General features: G+C 37.4%; 1 protein-coding gene across 1 annotated transcript in view; it reads right to left on the bottom strand.

Annotated features, from left to right (window-relative positions):
* LOC140161032 (protein furry homolog-like) overlaps window positions 1-23,091 on the bottom strand; it is a 119,637-nt gene extending 96,546 nt beyond the window's left edge. The window contains 5 exon segments of the mRNA XM_072184411.1: window positions 2,272-2,402; window positions 3,493-3,546; window positions 4,540-4,754; window positions 11,635-11,794; window positions 22,993-23,091. Of these exon segments, the coding sequence (XP_072040512.1) occupies window positions 2,272-2,402; window positions 3,493-3,546; window positions 4,540-4,554 (200 nt within the window). The 5' untranslated portion in view covers window positions 4,555-4,754; window positions 11,635-11,794; window positions 22,993-23,091.
* Window positions 23,092-23,659: the final 568 nt, after the last annotated feature.

The raw sequence follows: 23,659 nt of genomic DNA, 5'->3' as shown, positions 1-23,659 counted from the left end.
AAAGTACAGTTTTAACCTTTCCTGGTCAAATCTTTGTTATCAAAAAATAGTTGTTAAAATGTGATTTTGGATTTCTAAGAAAATATCCCAAATTTGGGCCACATTGTGCAAAATTCACCTGGATATCAAGATGTTCCCATTTTCAGCTGGAATACCATAAAATGTGCAAAAAAATCTCCCTAGGTTGACCATATAATTCAACTGGAATTGAGATAGCAGAATCATCTTCAACTTAACTCCCTGGACACTACTGGTCATCTAACAGCATTTCTGATTGGTTGATAACTTGAAATGTTCATTTCAATTGCCAATTATGACTACAGTCAGTCTACTCTGAAGTACAAAGTACCGACGCGAACGCACACATTGTGCAGACTTTGAAGGCACGCACACCTGCAGCACTGCGCACTGTTTACGCACTGTATACACACGCATTATCACTTTGCACTTCAGAGTGGACAAACTGTAGGCTTTGAACTATTTATGGTCAAACTTGCATTTGCAGATGATCTTATTAATTCCCTCCTTGATTGATTCAAAATTGGACACAATATTCATTTTGACCAATTAGCAGGTAGTTCTCATGGGGTTAATAGGGGATGTGGAATAACCCAATTATTTTGGTTCATAGAATTAAGCAAAATAGAAACAAGAAGCCTATCAAGAAAAGGAAGTTAATGAGAATGCACAACAGAGTGACAAAAAAAGAACAAAAATATGTAATAGCTATTTGGAAGTATTTACATCACAGGATGTGTACATGGGATATTCCTACATAAAAAATGTCAGTCCAACATAAATATATAACTTTTCCATGTTAGTTTCATCTTTTTACACAAATCATTTGGATGAAGGATTGATACATTAATACCCATGATAGCATATACATTGTATCATAGAAATCAAAGTTTACCCAGTTAAAACTAGATTCACTTCAATTAGAAGCTCCAATCACGCCATGCTCAATGGATCATAACAAACACCCACACACAGAATCATCAAGCTTTGTTATCCATATCACAAGAAAGCAATTAAGGGGGTACTACACCCTGCCCAATTTTGTGCCTATTTTTGCATTTTTCTCAAAAATGTATATTATAGGGGCAAGGACTACAACTACTGCACTGGAAATTTTATTTCAGCAGACAACGGTTGTGGAGTTACAGTCAAAAATGAGGGAAAACCAATATTTGATCAATAAATCAATAACTACTTGCCTTGAGTTGCTGCATTATCAGTGCAATAGTTGTAGTCATTGCCCCTATAAGTGCGGTTTTTAATAGCTTGTCTATTCAAAAGCGTTTTTGTCACCATGGGGTCTCCCTGTTGGTTTTGTTTTGGCTGGGTTTTTCTCGATGTTCGGGGGGAGTAAGGCAGGTTGTATTAATTGCCCCAGCTCAAGCCATATCAGTAATGTCACCCTTGTGAGATAGTAACTGCGGCGGGGCTATTCCCCTTCTTGATTGGCTGCCTTACGACCTTGCCAGGCTCGGACCAATCAGATCTCTTGTTGGTGAGCGTCTGGTACTTCACGGTTTTTCCCTTTCCTTCTCATTCACTTTTTCGGCTGGAGCGGTCAGGTTCGTTTGAAAATCCCGCCCAACCCACCCAGTTTTGTAGCTGGGGAAGGGTTTGGTGGGTCGTGTCCCAGACCAGTGGTGTTGGGGGGTAGCTGGCCAGGTCTGTGCGCAGTCCCCGTTCCGGATGTGGGGGTGGGCTGGCAAGATATTCTTGCAGCCGTGTGCTCAGCCAGGTATGGCATGTTTTTCAGGGGGATCAGGGTCTGGACCGTTTCATTTTTGGTAGTTTCAATGGTCGTGTCCGGAAAATATTTGGAGGTGTGTTGCCCCAAGTGGGATCCACCATCCAAATCATCAAATAATATGTCCAGAATCCGTTCCCACCTTTTTGTTCCCTATCAATGGGTAATCTCTGTAGATAGTCCTACTTGTTCGTGCATCAGTGTGGTGCTCTGACCGTTTCAGCTAATTCCGCAAAAAATAAATGTTAATTGGGTGGTATCGTAAATTGGCTGTGTGATGAGTTATTTTTCTCTCTGTGCATGTAGCCTAAGACCCTCTGAGGACAATATACACATCTTACTAGTCAATAATGTGCTATAATTTTTGAGAAAAATGCAAAATAGGCACAAAATTGGCCAGGGGTGTAGTACCCCTTAAGCTTTTACACATCAGTTTCAGTTTCAATATGATACAAAATAGTGAGAAATGTAATTAATTATAAAATTATTAACTTCATAAACAATCCTACCCTTTTGTTTTGTTGGTGCCCTTCTGTCCTTTGCTTCCTTCTTCCTCATTTTGAAGAGCATACCAGTCAAATAAAGTCCTTAACAGAGATGGCAAACAGTGTTCTGCTACAGCACTTAGAGAGCTCAGGAGCTGGAGATGTATAAACAAAATGAATCAACACTAATACTACCTCGTAAGCAAGGGAAAAAACCTTTGTTTATAAATTTCAATTTGTAAACTGTCTTGATTAAGTTGTGATGCAATATTTAATTTTGGTCTTCCATAGCTTTAAGGCATTCACTACACTTATATTTGCATTGCTAAACATAGAATACACAAATACCTGTATGTGACATGATAACACAAAATACAGAACATGTCACCAAAAGTTGTTTATGAGTTATTAGCAGATTCTTTACTCCTTAAATACCCAATGTTTTGTTTAAACTACTGTATAAGTAGTCATTTTTGTGTGAGTTTTAAAAGGAGCTTGGTTCCCACCAAAATTCACCCTGGCTAAGCATGGGCAAAAATAATGTAAAATACCCAATAAAGTCCTTTTTTTGGAAGCTCAAACACTAAACATGTAGTTTCTCTATAAAAATGCTATAAGTATAGACGAATCCAATTTCATGCATTCCTACACCTCAATGGCAGCCAGAGCTGGGTCCCCGTCGGCTCCATCTCACCTAAAATGTGAAATGACGTGGTCGTGGAGGGTATTTTAAACTGCATTCTATCACCCGTGTTACACGTAGAGAAAATGATGATGACAGTTTACAACACAAAAGAATCTAACATCGAATTTTAAGCGACTTTAATCCACCCAATTGGGCAGTCACTACACCAGTTAGGTGCTGCGGGGACCCAATAATGGCTGACCAAATCCTGACCATGACTTGGCTCGTTGGATTTGTCTATAATATTAAAAACAGGGAAAATATGACACAACATCCAATGGGGGAGTAACACAAAACATAAAAACCTGACGTTTCGAAAAGACAAAACTTTTCTTTTTCAAGGGATAAAATAAGAATAAGAGACCTGCTCTCAATATAGTGGAGACTAGCTATAAGTATAATGTCTCAAAAACGCTGTACGTATAATGTCTCACCGTTAAATGATGCAACCAGGAATTTTTTTTTGGTCTTTGCCCTGAAATTTTAATTTCCCCCATTGTCGCTGGCGGTGCCCTTGGGTCTCATAAAAAGATATGGCATGCACCTTTATGATTACCTACCTGATCAAACTGAGAGTCTTCACCACGCTGGAGGTATTTTGCCAGTGGACTTTCCTATAAAAATATTTAAAAAATAAAACACAAAAAGAATTACAGAGTTGAATTTTGATATCCTAAGAAGAAATCAAACCTTGGGGCTTTTGACACCATAATTTCACAAGTTCACTTCAAGGCATTCAGTGATCCCAGCGCAAGTGTGAAAAAATTAAAATTGCTTATAAAAGTGAAGGATAAGTCATTCAAATTGTCATTTGGTGTTTTGAAAGGACAAATTTGGCAAAAAACGACGAAAACAGCAGTACTGATGAAGTTGAAGCCCCATTCAAATACATGTAGTTAATTTAGATATTGTCAGTATCTAAATTACAGATTCGTGTAAAATGTTTTATTTTGTCATAAATACACGCTTTCGGCTGAACCACTCGAGGCTATGTTAGCACATATATGACAATGACAAAGGTACCAAAATTTGAATTTTGATGATTTTTATGATCGTCCGGATGAGCAAATCACTGAATAAGCCAAGGAACTAAAAACTGCAATGTATTTCTTTTATATTTTAAATATATTGATCTTATAGGAAATGAATAAGGAAGCCAATAATCTCCATATGTATACCATACATCTTGCGGTTATTGAGTTAAGGCCAATAATATATCAAAACAAAAGTGTTGGGTGTTTCCTCCTGCCGAGAAAAATCATGCACATGGGGCTCATGCTCCCTCTGACCTGCCTTAATCAAACAATCATGCATAAAATAAATAAATATCGAATGGTCAGTAACACAAAGACGAACTCCAATTTTTGCGAAAATGAGATTTTGATACCAAAATTTTCAGATACGTGAGTAACTCCATTTAGCACCCCACTGAAATCAATGGCCAGTGAAACATAGACTTTTACATAAATCAATGTGGACCATTATCTTTAAACTCATTTTTCTCAGAATGGTCAAAATGGAGTTGCGTCTTTGTGTCACTGACCCCTCAATATGATGCTTAAAAAATACAGACAACAACATCAACACACAACAATGCCTACATGTACCAATGGCTCTGCCATAATCTTTTCAATCTTCCTCTCGGCAAGGATGGTGAACTCGGCAAACAGACTCTGCAACACATACTGTCCAGGTTTGACATTGGTGTCAATAGCGATAGTAGAAGCTATGCTAGGCTCACGCTGCTCTGGGTCTGTCACCTGGATCCAGGGCAGTGACAGAGTGTCTGATGTGGTACTGGTAGCAAGGCTAAGTGTTGAGCCTGAGGAGGAAAGACAATAGGATAATTAAGGAATGATCAAGTAATCAAGTAGTCATTATTTTGATGACATTAGCATACCTGCCAACTACTCCGATTTTCGGCGGAGTTACTCCGATTTCGAGTTTTAAACCCCGAAAATCAGAGTACTCGATTTTCTGGAAAAAAAAAAAAAATTAATTTTAATTTTATTTCTTTTCCAAAGTTTTCGGCGACTTTGGAAAACCACTGGACCTATTCTGAACTTCTGAAGTGCTAGGATCATTCACAGTTAATTTGAAAAAAAATTGGAAAAAAATTACACAAAAATTACAGTTTGTTATCCTTAATATGCAAACCACTAACTAATGTTTACCTCTTCATCTAGCACATATTATAAATGCATGGAAAACCAATGCATGTATAATAATGTGATAGATGAAGAGGTAAACATTAGTTAGTGGTTTCCATATTAAGGATAACAAACTGTAATTTTTTTCCAATATTTTTCAAATTAACTGTGAATGATCCTAGCACTTCAGAATACGTCTAGTGGTTCTCCAAAGTCAACAAAACTTGACATGTTTTTTGTTAAATGGATTTTTTTTTCTGAATTTTTAACTTTGTATTGTGCATCTTATCAGTGACCTATCAGTCACGTAGGCTTCAACGAATGATCGTTATGTACAAGAGTATAGGGAACTGAATTTTTCAAAGCACATTTTCTATGTGAAGGAAGCATATTTTTCAAACTTGTAAAAACAGGTCCCAGAATGTTTTTTCACATTTTTTCAAAGGTTGCAGTCATCAAATATGTGTTGAAAGTTTTGCCAGATATGGAGTATAAATACCTCCTCAAATACAAACCTTCTCTAAAGTCACCCAAAACTTTGAAAAAATTAAGAAAAAATGGATTTTTTTAAATGTTCACCTTTGTATTGTGCATCATATCAATGTCCTATCAGTCACATAGGCCTTGTTATAAAGCCAAAAAAATCGCTTCAACGAATGATCGTTATGTACAAAATATAGGAAACTGCATTTTGAAAAGCACATTTTCTGTGTGAAGGAAGCATATTTTTCAAACTTATAAAAACAGGTCCCAGAATGTTTTTTCACATTTTTTTAAAGGTTGTAGTCATCAAATATGTGTTGAAAGTTTTGCCAGATATGGAGTATAAATACCTCCTCAAATACAAACCTTCTCTAAAGTCACCCAAAACTTTGAAAAAATTAAGAAAAATGGATTTTTTAAAATGTTCACCTTTGTATTGTGCATCATATCAATGTCCTATCAGTCACATAGGCCTTGTTATAAAGCCAAAAAAATCGCTTCAACGAATGATCGTTATACATGTACAAAATATAGGAAACTGCATTTTGAAAAGCACATTTTCTGTGTGAAGGAAGCATATTTTTCAAACTTATAAAAGCAGGTCCCAGAATGTTTTTTCACATTTTTTTAAAGGTTGTAGTCATCAAATATGTGTTGAAATTGTTGCTAGATATGGAGTATAAATCCCTCCTCAAAGTGTATAAAAGCCTAGGGCTTCATTTTCACCTTGTTCTTTATTGTTGTTTTTCTATAAAATGTGTCTTCTGTGATGGGGCTTATAAGGGTTTTACAGTGTAAAACCCTCTAGCTCGGCCCCTGGACCCCCCGCCGTCAGAGGCGTTACTACGGGCGCTTTGCGCCCTACGTTCGCCATGTACTCTGTTTTCTAGGTTTTCAATGTTGGCAGGTATGCATTAGTACCACGGGTGAAAATAAGCAAGCTACATGTCTTGTTTCAGGACCATACAAATCACAACACCAGGCTACTCTTTGGGTCCTGTGCACAGCATAGCCCGTTACAATGCAGTCTATATTAAGATACCCAAGAAATAAAAAATTGTGAACCAAAATATGGGGTTCTTTGCAATGTGAGGTTAGAATTTGAGTGGACTATTGAACTGTGCCATTGGATATTAGACCATTTTGGCTTAAATTCTGACTGATTACTTTTACAAAAGTGAGTCCTGTTAAGACTTAAGTTAGCCTGAAACATTGTGGCCCTAGTTCACACATGTACCAAATATGTTTTATTTAAGGAAGGAAGTGGTATTTATATGAAGTGGTATTTTGTGTGTACCTGGCCTGGACCAGGCTATCTTTCCCTCAGACCTCAAAGCGGTGATATCAGTGGAAATCGTAGTGACGGAGGTGTGAATACTTTGGGATATAAAGTGAGTCCTGGTCCCGACTAAATTCAGGTGAACCAGGACATACTTTATTCCCAAACTGAGTCCTGGTAGAAAAGCTCTTATTTTCACCCTTGATTAGTACACAATGTACGGTACTTATAGTGTTATTATAAACATATAGGATGGGTTTACAAAAACACCCCCCCCCCCCAAAAAAAATATATATAAATCTGGAAAAAAATTAGTACATTTATTTGGAGAAGAAAAATGGAGAATCTGCACTTTTTTCAGATTTTTTTGTGAAAATTCAGAAAATACATCCCATCTCTAAACCAATTGCAACCCAAAGTTATACCAAAATGCCTGAAAATCTAAAAATGCACCCCAAATCTGCCACATGTCTCTGTACACCCTCTTTTACACTAACCTGGGGAAAGCACTAGATTTAAGCATGCTATACATATATCCATAGGAAAAGAATAATTTTAGTTTTTGTAATTTTAGTTAGTTTTCATTTTTTATTTGTTTGTTGTTGTTTTTTGTAAAAGATAAATTGTACAGACGTACAATTTTTCTTTTCATGTAGTGTACAAAATAATACAAAGAGAACTCACTTCCTATAATAAATGAACAATTTGTTTGTGTATATCATTAGAAGTTCAAGTAAATAACATCCCCCACCAGTGTTTACCCAGAGGCCGTATGTCTCAATTTTGGCCCAGTGAAAATTATTTTTGGCCCAAACAAATTTGCAATACTGTATTACAATTAATCAATTTGGGGAATTACTGAGACAAAATTGGGCCGATTTGGGAAGAAAATGTTTCATTTGGCGCACCCAATTTCCAGAGAGAGTAAACACTGTCCCCCACATACATTGTATGCATGCATGAGAGAGCTATTTTTAAAGGTGATTAGTAATGCTGTGTCTGTAACTAATCAAATACTAAAGGAAATTGCTAATATGTTTCATGCCTGTGCTATGTATGTGTCATTTTTATTGGATTCCTGAATTATTCCCAGAGTATACTATTATGACACACAATGGAGTTGCCTGTTCTGCAGTATGGCAACAAAAAAAAAGAACCGGCCCTTATCTGGAAATAAGGTTTTTTGTGTGTGTAACTATACAAATGAATACCGACCCTAATTTGGGAAAATTCCAGAAAAAGTTTTTTTTTTTTTCTTTCAACATTTTTGACATCTTGATTATTTTTGTACAGTTTCTACACACTTCTAAAATGTTTTAAAAACATGAATGAAGTGGTATACAGTATAGATTACTAGAGAAACATCCCAATTCACAACTATTTGGGCTATATAAAAGGCTAATTAAAGGCATGCAGTCATGTTTTAGCTATGACCTTTAAAAAAAAAAAAAAGAAAATAATCCCGACTGACCAACCCAATTCTGAATCATAAACATGCATGGTCTGTTCAAAGTTCAGGTGTCTTGAAGTTTGAAATGAATTCTTTCTGAGTTTTATGACTCTGTGTGTTTTATTATGCAAGATTAAGAATATTGTTTGGTCATGGATGAAGCTGCTGGGTCAGTCCATGTCAAAACAGATTGAGTGTACACCCACCCTCTTGGATTTTGCTCTCCTTTGGCTCAGGGATACCTTTCATGGACCCCTAGGTGAGGTCACAAGAAAAAAATTCAAATTCCATTTTGTTTGCGAATGGCAGGCCGTCAAAGTTTGGCGACCTTGACCAAAATTGGGAATTTAAGGTGTCAAAATGACAAAGCGCTCTCTTTGAGAGGCATTTTCTTCTTAATTAAATCAGTTGTGACCCTCTTTTTGAATGTGGTCACTCACTGGCTGTGTCTGAAATGCCCAATGCCAAAAAGATTGATTTGAATTTCGTTGGGATTTCAGGGGGTCAAAATCAGCACTTCGTACTGTTCAATCAAATTATCTTTGATTTTGAAGGACCCATGATAATGTCACAGTGCACTTATAGGTCCTAATTATGTTCAGAATTGATTAACCATGTGCCAATGTCTATGAGCAATTCAAAAAAAGAGAAATTTCTAGACCCCCTACAGAATTTTAGGCCCCCCTAAAGTGGTTCAGCCACAACTGGCGCTTAAAATCGGCAAATTTTGACACCTAATAACTTTAGGTGTACACCAGATATGAATTTCTAGTCTTTTGCATCTGAAAGAATGTAGTCTAATGTTACTAGGAACATAAGATTTGTTTTGTATTATTTGTGTTTTGATACTAAGTTGATGCATGGTCCCAAAAATCCCAATTTTTGACTAATAATGTACAGGTTATGGGTACAAAATGTCAATTTCAACATACCCTTTTTTCTATTTTTGATCATTGTCTTATTTATCCTGTTATTACATAGTTAACAACGTCCGATTTTGGTGTCTAATATATTTTTCTTGCATGAGAAATACAACTACATAACTTAAAAACTGTACAAGGAAGCAATGACCTCCTTATTACAATATGGATGCTTTTGGCAGACATATTGCGAAAGAGGTTCATTGGTTCCTTGTATAGTTTTTTAATTTGCTTAGTTGTATTTCTCATGCAAGAAAACATATGTAATTAGACACCAAAATTACCAAAATCAGACGTTGTTAACTATGGTCAGAATTCAAAAGGTCGTTGACCTATGAACATTTTTTCGTCAGAGCGCCTCCTGAAAGGTCTGACACATAACAAACTATACATTTTTGGAATCCTCATGACCATACGAGTAATTTGATATATTACTTGACATAATTGGGAGCATTCTGAAAATTTGACCCCCATAACCTGTACTTTGCATGTGCATCGTTGCCAGGAAGTGCATTTTTGACCCCTTAAAAATCCATACAGAGGATTAGAAAGTAGTTTTTTCTTATTACTTGACTCAAGAGCAACTTGAAATATCAGGATAAATAATACAAATGGCTATTAAGTGATCAAAAATATAAAAAAATATCATACTAAAATTGGCATTTTGTACCGTATCCTGTATGCATGGTATGTTAGGCAAAAATGACTATTTTTGAAAGCGTCAACTTAATACTAAAACACAAAAATACAAAACAAATCTTATGTTCCTAGTAACATTAAACTACATTCTTTCAGATGCAAAAGACTAGAAATTCATATCTGGTGTACACCTAAAGTTATTAGGTGTCAAAATTTGCCGATTTTAAGTGCCATTTGTGGCTGAACCACTTTAGGGGTGGCCTAAAATTCTGTAGGGGTCTAGAAATTTCTCTTTTATTGAATTGCTCATAGACATTGGCATATGGTTAATCCATTCTGAACATAATTAGGACCTATAAGTGCACTGTGACATTATCATGGGTTCTTCAAAATCAAGATAATTTGATTGAACAGTATGGTGCTGATTTTGACCCCTCTGAAATCCCAACTAAATTCAAATCTCTCTTTTTGGCATTAGGTATTTCAGACACTGCCAGTGAGTGACCACATTCAAAAGAGGATCACAACTGATTCAATTAAGAAGAAAGTGCCCTCAAAGAGAGCACTTTGTCATTTGGACCCCTTAAATTCCCAATTTTGGTCGAGGTCGCCAAACTTTGATTGCCCGCCATTCAAACTAAATGGAATTGAATTTTTTCTTGTGACCTCACCTAGGGATCCATGAAAGGTACCCCTGAGCCAAAGGAGAGCAAAATCCAAGAGGGTGGGTGTACACTCAATCTGTTTTGATATGGACTGACCCTGCTATAATTAGGCTTGTTATCGACACATGATTTCTAATTCAACACTTCGTCGGGGACAAAAAGACAATCGACACGTGTCGAAACTCGTAATGAGATTTAAAAATGCTGAAAAAAGTCGATAGATAAGCTTAGAATCACGCCGAAATGAGTTATGATTGCCGACTTCCGGTGTAAACATACTTCCTGGTTCATTCTACTTCCGGGGTCAGGTCAACTTCGGGAGGTAATTTTTGACTTTCCGATGAAAACATGATCGTACGGCAAGCTTATTCGCACAAAATTGCATGGATATTTAGTTTTTTTCTTTTAGATTTGTGTCGTAAAGTGTCGAAAAAGGACAATTTATTTTGACATGTCGGATTTAGGGTCATATCGACGATAATACGACACATACGACAGTCGATAACAGGCCTAGTTATAATCAGTGGCAGTGCCAGGGCAAGGAAATATGGAAGGGGAAAATTTGCCACATTTTGTCCCCATAAGTAGGATTTTCAATGATTTTATTCTGACTGGGCAGCAAATCAGGGGTTGGTGACAAAGCTTAAGTTGGGCGAGGAGTTCCTCTTGGCATGGCCACTGGTGATAATACTGAAAAAAAAATCTGAAAGACTATGGTCCTACTCTCAAAAAATATATTTTCTGAGACTAACTAAATTAAAAACCAGCTTTATAGTTCGATCTTTTGATTGACCATCGATGCTTGGTCGATCCTTATTATTATTATCCTTATTATTTATGAAATCAATTAACTCACTATTGTTTTAAAATAATTGTAATAGCATTAGTAATTTTTGCGGTAGTGATATTGACTAATGAATTTAGCATTTATTCTGATTAATTAGTTGATAGTTCATTAAAATAAGCACCGAAGCAGCATCGACGATTGATCCAAAGATCAAACCAATTTGTTTCTGGTGCCTTATCTCATACTTTTAGACTTGTCGAAATTGTCTGCTTACATAAACATTTTGAATCTGGGACGTATCCTAGGTATCTGGCCATGATCATAATTACCTGTTTGGTTTTCACTTCTACTGCCGTGCGAGGCTGCCACTTACAGTACTTATACTCTGAGAACCTTTACTGCTACTGGTCTCCATTGCAAAGGCTGTGTGACGGAAATCTTCAACTAGAGAAAACACGGCCCTCTCTTGATTCTAACGTGGTAAATTTTCTGAAAGAAAAAGAATAATTTAACAATGAGATCAATGATGTTGCCCATATTTGATCCAGGCTTGAGGTACATGTACATGGAATTTGTATTCAATAAAGCTCTCATAACAAGTCTGTAATATCTTCCGCTCTTCTCCAACGAGCCTCTTTAGCTCAGTTGGTTAGAGCGTCGTGCTAGTAATACAAAGGTTGCCGGTTCGAATCTGGCCGGATGCACTGGGTGTTTTTTTTCAACGTTTATGTGCAATGGCCTACTCTGGGGAAAGATTAAAATTTGTTCATCCTATTAACCCGGAGAACTAAGTATATATAATAATTTTCATAGCAAAACATAGTATAAAATTTAACTTATCTGTTGACTTACTTTAGAATGGAATTTTACATGTAATTCCAGCTTCCATTGTAACATAATTTTCTGAGCTTATGTAAAATACATTTTTTCTTAAATTTTAACCAAAATGTTATGGAAATGTCAAATTTTTTATTATAAATCAAAAGGTTTAAGCCTTGAAACATTATTTTACTGGAATTTAAGTTGCTTCTATGCATTATTTCAGTAAACAGAAACATATTTAAGTGGTTTGAAATTTTGACCCTAAAAATAAAACACCCTTTACTGTGAAAATGACCGTATGCAAAAGCTGAAAATTAAAACAACTCTTACATACATGTATGTATGATGGTTGAATGATATGAAAAATTACTAGTACCGTACCTTTTTAATTTTATATTAAAAAATGAGGGCTGTGATGAGCAGTATACAAATATTGACAGCTTTTTTTTTTTGGGACATGGTTAAAATTATAGGCCTGTGGTGATCTCAAAACCATGACTATGCGTACATGCCCCGAGGCATAGTTTTCCGTTTGGTTTTAGCATCGCCGGGCAGGTCTTACTACGATCGTGCATAATGAGAAGAGGCCACAGAGCCCTATATAGGGCTCTGTAAAAGACACGGTTAACTGCAAGCACAAAGCCTGGAAGTACAAGATGCGCTCACGCACCTACTGAGAGTATAATGTTCGCGCCAACACAAAGGGCCGCATAGTTGTGTACCATGTAGTTATTAATGGTAATGGCAGGTGCCTGGAGGATTTAAACCATAACGAGATGTGGGCGACCAATCACAAGCATAAAATGGGCCTGTCAAGAATGGATGACCCGTGAAAAAAAAGGAACCCTTTAGTGGGCCCGTATAAAAACTTAATGGCCCATAAGAAGAAAAGAGACTTTAGTTGGCCCGTACAAAGGGAAAGAAAATATGCCATCATTATATTTATAAGGTATATTTTCTTTACTTTTCTACGCCCCCCATACATGCTATAAGGTCCAGTTTCGTTGCTTTTGTATGCCCATTATAACTTAAGATATGTTTTAACACACCCCTTACCCCAGCCATTTTTTTGGCGGCACTACTTTTCTCTGCCTTTTATGGACCAATTAAAAGATATTTTCTAATTTTTACAGGCCGTAAGAAGGCAAGATGGCAGAGTATTTAACAAATGGGCCCGCAAAACAGCAAAAAACCTGTGAAAGTAGGTACATGTACTCCGAGTACCGACACTGGTACTCACCTGCCAGATACTCTGTGGCTGAGTATCGACATCAGTACTCTGGCAAGAAAATGAGGCAAACGGGTTGCCATTTCTTATTTGTTTCTGTTGCCATATTTATATTGATTTAAATATGTTCTTGATTTATGTGTCTTATTTTGTTCTTTGGGCATTTTAAGGGGATAAGATAAGTAGGCCTAATGGGTGAATAAATAAGTAAATAAACAAATTAATAAGTACAATGTAAGCAACTGAGTAAATAAATAAGCAAATAAGTACGTGAGTAATTAACTAAAGGAGTAAGTAAATAAATAAATATGTAAACAACTATAAGTAATTAAATAAATAATTACCCAAATAAGTAAATAAATAAATAAGGAGATCTAGGTAAATAATTAAGTGAATAAATAAGCAAATAACTAAATAAATATATAACTAAGTGAGTAATAAATAAGGAAATAAGAAAATAACCAAGTAAGTACTAAAGTAACTAAATAAGTAAATAAATAAATAACTAAATGAGTACGGTAAGCAAACAAATAAACAACTAAATAAATAAGTGACTAAATAAGTAAATAAGAAGTAAATTTATCAATAAATAAACAACTAAATAAATAAATAAATAAATAAATAAATAAATAAATAAATAAATAAATAAATAAATAAATAAATAAATAGGTAAGTAAATAAATCAGTAAATAATTAAAGCAAATTAATAAATTAATAAGTTAATAAATAAAAAACATGTCAATAAAATGAATGATGCGATCTTTTCTAAACATTTCTGAACTTAATAAATAATTAAATTAAATAAGATAAAAATTACAAATGAAAACAACCAAGCTGAGAAACCAGCCAAGCAAACAGCTAACTAACCAACCAAGTAAACAATCAAACAAACATAAAACCATTAGGCCTATACAAAAATCAAAACACAAGAAAATAAATAACAATATTCAGGTTTTGGAACAAGGCAATTTAAAACAGAAAGATCTCGGTCTAAGTAACATTTAATTATTGCTAAAACATTATTATTATAGCAATGATGATGTTGATTTGGTATTAACAAATTAAAGTGTTATTTTCCTTTAACAAAACAAAACGGAAAACAAAAGAAAAGCAACAGGATTATAACACTGTCGCCGGCGAACGGAAAAACTGCATTGTGCAACAAGCAATACATCCATCATAACAAATTAATAATTCCACTTCAATGCGTTCGTGTACAAGCCTTGTTGAACGCGTAGTTGAACGCGCAGTCGGCCGCGTCACGGGCGCGCGCGCCTTGAAGTCAATGAACTATACATTTTTTGTACAATCAACGGATTTTGGCGACGGAGTACCTCGCGGGTGAGTACCTTCACTGCTACTTCACTGCTGACACATGGGAACACCATGGATGCGGTTACTGTGCAGGTACTTCCGCTGAAGGGCCATCGAAGTACCCCAGACTATGGTGTGCCTATATTAAGTCATACAGCGCAGTGGACTCTTACTATTAGGTGACGCATGGTGGAGTATCGATGTAAGTACTTTGCTATGGGGAATCTACAGTATGGTGGCCAACGCTGGTACTTTGGTGTAGTACCAGCGTCAGCCACAAAGGGCTAGGGTACTCGGTAGTAGCAGCGGCAGTGGTGTAGCCAGGATTTTTGAACCGAGGGGGCACAACTTGTAAATACCGACGGAAATATTTTTTGCCGACGGAAGTTGCGATTTGTTGACCCCAATTTTTTGCATGGTTTGAAAAAGTGAAGGGCAAAAAAAAAAAAAAAAAGAACATAGGCGTAAAAACACAAAATTTTTATGTAAAATTTAATGTCATTCACAATTTTTCAGCGTTTTTTTTATAATTCTCCCCTTTTTCTGTTACCCTGGGTGAAAAATAGTCTATTGTTAACCCAATTTTTTTCACCAACACCTTCCGTCTACTGACGGCCTTACATGAACCGACGGCCATGACGAGCGGGGGGGGGGCACTAGCCCCGCTGCCCCCCCCCCCCCCAACTGGCTACACCACTGAGCAGCGGTAGTAGCCGCGAAGTACCATTGCAGCAGAGGTACTCCGTCGCCAGTCCGAATAATCAGTCCCAGAACAAAATATTAATATCTAACATGATCGTGTTCTGGGTCTGAACTGTTTCCATGAAACCTTGATGGCAAATTGGACAAAAGAAGCACATGGTTCTACTTGACAGCTTTTTAATCCGTATTCATGTTACATGTACATACGTGAATCACGCTATTGTGGACCTAGCCTGAGGTACTCCTTCTCCATACGAAGGTCTGAGATGTCTACCAAGGGTAGCGCTAAGTTGCTTTTTGGGGTCCCGGACCCACCAAAATAGAGTTGGGACCCCCTGTTTTTAAATTTTCTGCAAGTTCAGGGGTCCCTACAGACCCCAGTTTTTCAATCTAGCGCTATTGCAGATATACTATTTATACTGCATTTGTGCAACTGGGACTCCCCAAACTCTACTCCGGACCCCCTACTTTTTAATTTTTTGCAAGTTCGGGGGTCCCTGCGGACCCTCGAGTGTTTAGTTCTAGCGCTACCCCTGATGTCTACCTTAAACTTTCCAGGGTACACATAAAATACCGGTACCACTTTTTCTCATAAATACCACTTCCTACCATTCCTCACGTGAAGATGAGACTTAAACAAAACATATTTGGTGCATGTTCGTAAATTTTGAGCGCAAGTGAGGATGTAAAAGAGTAAGACCAGACTTGTGACTGTTATCGTCGCCATGTTTTGAATTCTTCCTATAAATAGATGCCGGCAGCGGTGCCAGGGTTCGAATTCAGTCAATTTTTTTGCATAGCTGTTTGTGCTAATATGCAAAACACATGTTTGCATAGCAGTTTCCAAATTTTGCATCGCAGTTATTTTGCAATTGATGCAAAAAAAATGTGTAGCATTTGGCGATGCAATATTTGTGTTTGTGTAGCGAATCTACAACTTCTGTCATTGTCATCAAATCTCGGCTAATCTCTGCCGCCAATATTGTATACTATTCGCTCATCACACACATTTCCCAAACTCACCTTGTTGCTAATAAAATATCAAATCCAAGAAAATACAGGTTGTATGTGTTCATCATCATTTATTTATCATCAATAAATTCATGTTTGTGCTGGATTTTATGCTTAAAGCCATCAGAATTCACGATTGTTTTCAAGAAATCAAAATTTACGTGTAATATCACCATTGACATTTCCCTCATTAATTAGTCATGAGCTCATTATCGCGACGTAAAGTGGGTATTTTGAAACCGATGCTCAGTAAACATTATAAACAATTTATAAACACAGTTGGTACAGCTTCAGGGGGTCTTGAAACTACTTCAAAACATCTCCTAGCAACGGTCAGAGGTCAGGTTTTTGCTGATAGCCGTTTATTTGACAGACGTAATTTTGCTATTGCAAGAGCTTGACAGATTCGGGAACCACCAAAATTACCTGGCTTAACATTGCTAGCTTGAGGGATATCCCCACATGCTTTGTGTCAAAATGCCAAAAACAAGAGAGTTAACCGAGTCCGAAAAAGGGCAAATTTCTGCCCTTTCGGAGGATGCGTTAGGGAACTTTTTTGAGGTAAATACTGACGTGGAATTTAGCTCAAATTTATGTATAGCACTTTTAGCTATGCATTTTGAAAACAACAACCGACCACTGGCGGCAGCAGTGTGACGTCATCACCGCGACATGAGTTCAGGGTGCCCCGTTTCTACGTACGTACGGCATTCATGGTCCTATGGTGACGAAGGAACAACTACTAGGGCCATGATGTGGGACCATGATACTTGAGTGTTTTTGGACAAGCGGAATGTCGGTCGTTTGTCTACCTCTCTGTTTGTAAACAGACGAGGAGGTCAAAATTGTCATCATCGCCGAATAGGAAAGACAGCGTAATAGTACGGCTGCTCCGTCGCCAGCGTGGCCTAGCGGTTTTAGGCGTTGGACTGTGAATCCAAGGGTCAAGGGGTTCGAATCCCAGGTCCACCTGAGCTTGGCTGGCTCTTTGTGTCCTTGACCTTGAGCAAGGCACTTCACTCTACTTGCTTAGTGCTTCGGAGGGCACTTTAAGGCACTTGAAACTTGATTCTGAGTTTAGCGTCCGCCGCCCGCGTTATGAATTTTGTGCCGCATTTGAGATGTAAAATCTGAAAATAATTCATTATTTTGCAAATTACTACTAAACCTGAAAGAAATTTTGTTCTTTCAAATTTTTAAACCCCCTTTTTTTGTATTTGAACCCTTCAAAAACTATAGAAAGCCTTGACAATTATTAGAAGAATTCATGTAAATATTTGAGCATTAAAAATATACAGATTTTTGACCCTTGCTCTATCCAATTATTTCAATTATACCTTTGGGATACCAGGGTAGACTAGAAGAGAACCTAGCCAAAATGTTTTTACCAGATGGACATTGTTGGTATAATATTGTATAGATACTATAAAAGACCTGTTTTAAACAAATTGGTGCCAATAATAATTATTTCATAATGTTCTGCATGATTGTTATTTTTGTATAAATGAGTCACCCCCCATTTCCCCTTATCCTAAAATGTATACATTGTACAGAGAGGTTAGTACAAATTGGAGTGTAGAAGATTGGTATACTTCGGAATACATGAAAAACAAAAAGCAAGATAATTATACTTTTATAAACGTATAATGTGTGCTGTTGGGACTGGCGATACCCAATAAGAATGAACAAAAGTACATAAGCATTGGTAAAAGGCCGCTGATAATGAAACCTTGAAAATAATGAATAATGAATAATGAAATAGTTGCCTCATTATAAGCTGAAAAAAAATGGGACGCTAAACTCAGTATTGAGTTTCAATGGCCTAAGCTGTTGGTCCTGTGTGATGCATATTTTCTCACATTTAAATGTAGTGTGCACGTTAAAGAACGTCACACAGGCTATATTCGAATAGAGCAGCATGAGCAGGGGATCATCCCGGTACTGTCCATGTCATGCTGTTGATTGTACTTCAAAAAATACACTCATCTACTCTAGGTTCCAGAGACAGAGTAAAATTAAGTACAGCTTGTCTGTACGCAGTGCGATAATACTCATAAGCTGAATTTATACTCAATCGCTTTTGCAGAAAAGCGATTTTCACGCATGCTCAATGTTTACTTACATTTCCAGAGCGTCAAGCCGATCAATCGATTCAAATCGCGGAGGCAAAAGCGATGTCGCTTTTGCAAGTTGAAGAAATCTCAACTTCCCAGCGATATCGCTTGACACGTGAATGCATCAACCAATCATATGCAACCAACTGGATCTATTAATTTATCTTTCTCGATTATTAACTTTGGTGCTGAATTAATTCAAAGCAATAATTATAGACAGCAACTGATGTTTTAAAAATGTATTTTGTGGCATTTAGAATATTTTTATTGTCGTCTGCAATCGCTATCGCAGTGATAAGTATTCTGTCGGTCCGTGTCACGTCACTTCCGGTTGATGATGTTCGAGTGAAAACAAGTCCGTGATTCGATTTTTGTTGATGATTTCTGTCATTGGTGTTATGTAAATTTCGACCGCAAATAGTCAGTGGAATCACACAACCGCTTCTAAGTCTTCAGAGTGGAAGAAACTTACTTGATTTACCGCTTATATACTGACAAACTTAAAATTAAATTCCATGGTCGAGTGTTGTTTTTTCCGAAATTGAATGCCACTCCAGCAACATCGCTATGTAGCCTCCTTCAGTCGGTTTCTGTTGTTCATAACAAACCGTGAGCCACATGCAGTTTGGGCCCGAGACTAGAGATAGCCCGGTTGTCCGACCGACAGAATAAATGCAATTTAAGGCCAAAAAAAAAGATGTTTGCTTGCCCTCATCCGACCGACCCTAATTTTGGAAATCAGGAAAAAGTTTTTTTTTCTATTTACTGTACAAAAGAATACCGACCCTATTTTTGGAAATTCCTGAAAAAGTTTTTTTTTCTTTTCAAATTTTTGCATTCTGAAGATGTAAAAAAAATGTATTTTAGAGCTTGTGTTCAACATTTTAGTTGTTTTCTAATGTTACTGTTTTATTACGTATTTCTTGGCCAACCTGGAACACTTCTATTGCGTCCATGTAGCGTACTAAGCGTATATACACTGTACGGCGCAGTGACCTCGATCATTGATGACCTTAACCCTGCCGTTATGTGATTGGTTAGTTGACAGAGGTCATCACGTACATCGCCGTACTTTAAAATACAGGCCGATATACGGCTGGCGTACAGTACAGAGACATGTGGAAGATGTAAATAATTTTACCGCGATGTTGGCGAAATTTAATGGATCATTTACAATATTTGCACCAATTCATGGATCATATTATATGTTTCTGCTTCTATGAGCACTCGATGATGATTGGGATTACTATCATAACGTGTATGTGCTATGATATGCTGTAAAATCCGAGAAAACGAAGCAGTTGACCGGAGCTGAGTGCGTGAGCTAGCTCAAGAATGCAGTTCAAACATGCCTCGTCGAGTTGATTTTTTTGTTTGTTGTTTGCCGTGACTTGCAAGTGTCACTCGCGTATTTACGCGAAAGTGACACTTGCAAGTCACAAAGTAAACAACAAACTGATTTGATAAACCTTGGATCGATTGCATATTGTGTATTTGTGAGCAGCTCAACTTGCACTTGCAGTGCAGAAGAAATGACTGCTTTTTGCAGGTAGGATTATTTATGCGACACGCACTCGACTGGTTAGCAGGTCAAGGATTTGCACTATTCAAAATCAATGAAGTAAATCATGAAAAACATTGTGTACAAGCGCACTACCCTATGATGATCATGTGCATGCATGTTGAATTTCATGTAATTGTAAGGACAATTTGTAAATTATAATCTGACTTACCTGTTTACACTTCACTCAAACTCCAAGCGGGAACTCTGGTGCACTGGCATAGGCATCGTCATCTTCAGAGTCCGAGTCGGACTCTTCGCTGCTGCTATCGTCGACTTCAATTTGGAATCTGAAGCTGTTCAATTGGTCCTCCGGTAGTGTTGTGTCAATTCTGACTTCATTATTGTACATTTCTTCTTCAAGTTTGATGACATGCTGCTCGGCTTTAGCCCAATTTTCAGGCGTTACATTTGCTAGTGCATTTTCAAGGTGCTTTTTAACGTCTACCATCTTGAACGTTGAGTTTTTGTTGCAACGTCACCTTTGACTTGCCCCCAAATCAGTTCGATAGGATTCAACTCACAATGGTAAGGGGCAGTCGCAGAATATAGTGACCATGGGATCTTGCCAATTCGTCAATTACCATCTTCAGTACACCTTGGTTTGTGCATCTGAATAAGTGCATAAAGCTGCACCTTGATCATGGTTGGACACCAATCTACATTTTGAGCTGTTAGCCACTCTTGCATTTCGCTTTCTTTGTGTTCATCGTCGGTATTCGTTCCTCCTGAACTGAATGATAAGGTGCATTGTCCATGACGATGACAGTGTGTTGGGGTATATTTGGCAGAAATTGATGGGTAAACCATTCCAGAAAAAACGTTGCCATTCATTTCATCATGGTAATCACTAGATCCCGTCTTGGATTGAAATGAAAGGAGAGCATCTTGAACAAATCCTTCTTTTGACCCAGCGTGCAAAATAATTAACCTGCTTCCCTTTCCGGTTGGAATAAGAAATCCTCCTGATCCAGCAATTACCCAGCATTTGGACTTTGTATGATTCTGGTGGAGGAAAGTTTCGTCTAAATACACGACAGGGCAGTTGGTAAGCTGTCTAATTTGTTTCATTTTACTCAGGTAGTCGTGTCTTTTGGCCTTTCTTTAACAAGTCTTTCTGGCCTCTTGCTATATTTGTAGCCCATGTCTTTTAAAATTGTTCTTAGTGATGACTTGCTACCTTGGAAGTTGATTGCAATCTTGACCTCATCATATATTGAGTTAATTGTTGGCCACTTCTTCTCTATGTACATTGCTAATTAGCCGCCTGATAACACCTCGATCAAAATCATCTACACTGTCGACTATCCGCTTCCTTTTGGGTCCTCTTTTCACTGGAGATTTAGGTCCATGTTTTCTAATCTTGTAGAGGGTTGACCTAGATTTAATCCCGGTTGCTTCCATAGTGTTCTGGATAGCACTCTTATCTTTCGGAGTCCAAAGCTTCGCTGCTCCGTTTCCTTTGTTAAGAAATAATCCCATACAGTGGATATGTTTTTCTGTGCTTGCTTGCACAGTGATGCACTTGTGCCGACTGACATTTTTGGGTTGATTAATCCAAGATAAATCCTTTATTAAATGACTGAATGACTGTAAATAAAAGATGACACCATCCGTAACCAGGGGCAGTCAATGTGAATTAAATAGGGTTTTTCATAAGGCATGGGGCAGTAGGGGTCTGTTCCAGTGGGGTCTTTAAATTTAATAAATTTCATGGGGCAAGGTGAACTTGACTCATTGTGATGATTGAAAATGTGACAACAACAAAATATTAAGGGAAATTCCTTGTGTTTGGGGTCTGGGGTTTCATTTGAGGGGGTCAGAGTCATTTGATTGCTTGAATATGGGGGAATTGAACCCTCCCACCCCCCATTAAACCAAAGTGGTTTGACCTTGACCTTGTTACCACATTTTTTTCAATTTGTTCAACTATACTGGTCAAAAAAGGAAAACACACAGAAAAATATGATACAAACGCAAAGTATGTTTTATTACATTTTAATACACTAGTTATTTACTAAACCATGTCTTTGTATGTTTAAAATGGTCGTTACGTCATCGTTTGGGCAGCAGACGACGCGTCTGTTTATTTGTTTATATTTTTGACGGCATGCTGCAACTTTTTCTGGTGAATGAAATGCATTGCTTATCGAAGCTGCGCAACGCGAGGCACATGGCATTTGCTAGCCTGGGTCTCGGTCCCGCTCTCGAAACTAGAAAACATGGCCGATCAAAATATCCATGCGTATCTGTGAGATGAGTAGTGAACTTAATCTAACCGTGCATGCACAGATTTAATGTACATGCACACGATCGAGGTCAAATTCGCTTGTCGATAGCGATGTACGCTCGCGTGTTTTCATGAAGCTACAAGCGTTGCTCAGTGACAGTGTTCCACCATGGCCAAGAAATATGTAATAAAATTATAGTTGATTCATTTTGACACCAAAATTGTCTGATTTTTCATATTTGGAGCCTTAATTAATACAAACATTAGAGTTTCCTAGTAATAAAAAAAAAAAAAAAAAAAAAAAAAAGAAATCCCGACCGACCGACCCAATTTTTAAAATTCAATTGAGGGCAAGCAAACAATTTTTTTTTCTTGGCCTAAGCGACGGGCGATGCATCGAAAAATTCGGCGATTTCCCATCGCTTTTCAAAAGCGTTTTATCGCAATCGCTCGGCGATTGAGTATAAATTCAGCTTTACATGAGGGAGGCACTATAAGGAAGAATCTTGTAGTGCAGTGAGTGTAATCAGTGTACTGTCAGTCATCATGTCAGTCAGACATGGACAGTCACACTCACAGTGACACAGACAGTCATGACAGTGAGTGAGTAAGCTTATAATTATAGTGCCGTACATCCAGCAAACTGTAGAGCACAGGCTAACGAACTTGAGTGAAAATAAGTTAATAAACAAGAATTGCTCTTACCATTTTTGATCCCAAAGAGAAACCCACATAAAAGTAAAACACAAATCATGAAATCTGAACACGGAAAATTCACAACCAACTGTCTGTCACTTTCTCCATTATATTTGTTGAAAACTAAATTCCGTTGCTGTAACAAGTACGCACTACCGCTAATGCCGTTTACTCAGCACACATTACATTCGACAGCTAAACAAGGTCAGAATAACTTAGGCTACTCTATAATTAATGTAGTCGTCGTGCTAGGGGTACAAGCAGCGATTTGGTAATTGATAGGCCTACATCAGAGGTATGTGTTTTTCTTTTCAACAATATAAATTATTAATTTTTATTATTTACAACAACAGCCTATTCTGGTTAATAAATGCCTAAATACTATATAGTAAATAACAAACAAAGCTGGCTCCCGCTATCAGTGGCGTAGCTGGGATTTTTCCAGGGGGGGGTCACTTTCCGGGGGCGGGGACGTGGGGACCCAAATCCACCAAACAAAAATGGGGGTAGGTGCGGGTGGTGCGACGCACCCCCATCGAAAAGAAAGTGTACTTTCAAAGAAAAGTAGGCCTACACCTTCAAATATATCAAAGAAAAATAAAAAAACAAAGGAAATAAGTTAAAATTTGGCTACAGTGGCCCAAGACTCGGGAAAATGGTAAACTGGGTTATTACT

Source organism: Amphiura filiformis, chromosome 9 (genome assembly GCF_039555335.1).
Source record: "Amphiura filiformis chromosome 9, Afil_fr2py, whole genome shotgun sequence".
NCBI lineage: Eukaryota > Metazoa > Echinodermata > Ophiuroidea > Amphilepidida > Amphiuridae > Amphiura > Amphiura filiformis.
Note: the sequence above shows the minus strand (reverse complement) of the source record. Positions and strands in the feature narration are given on the sequence as shown.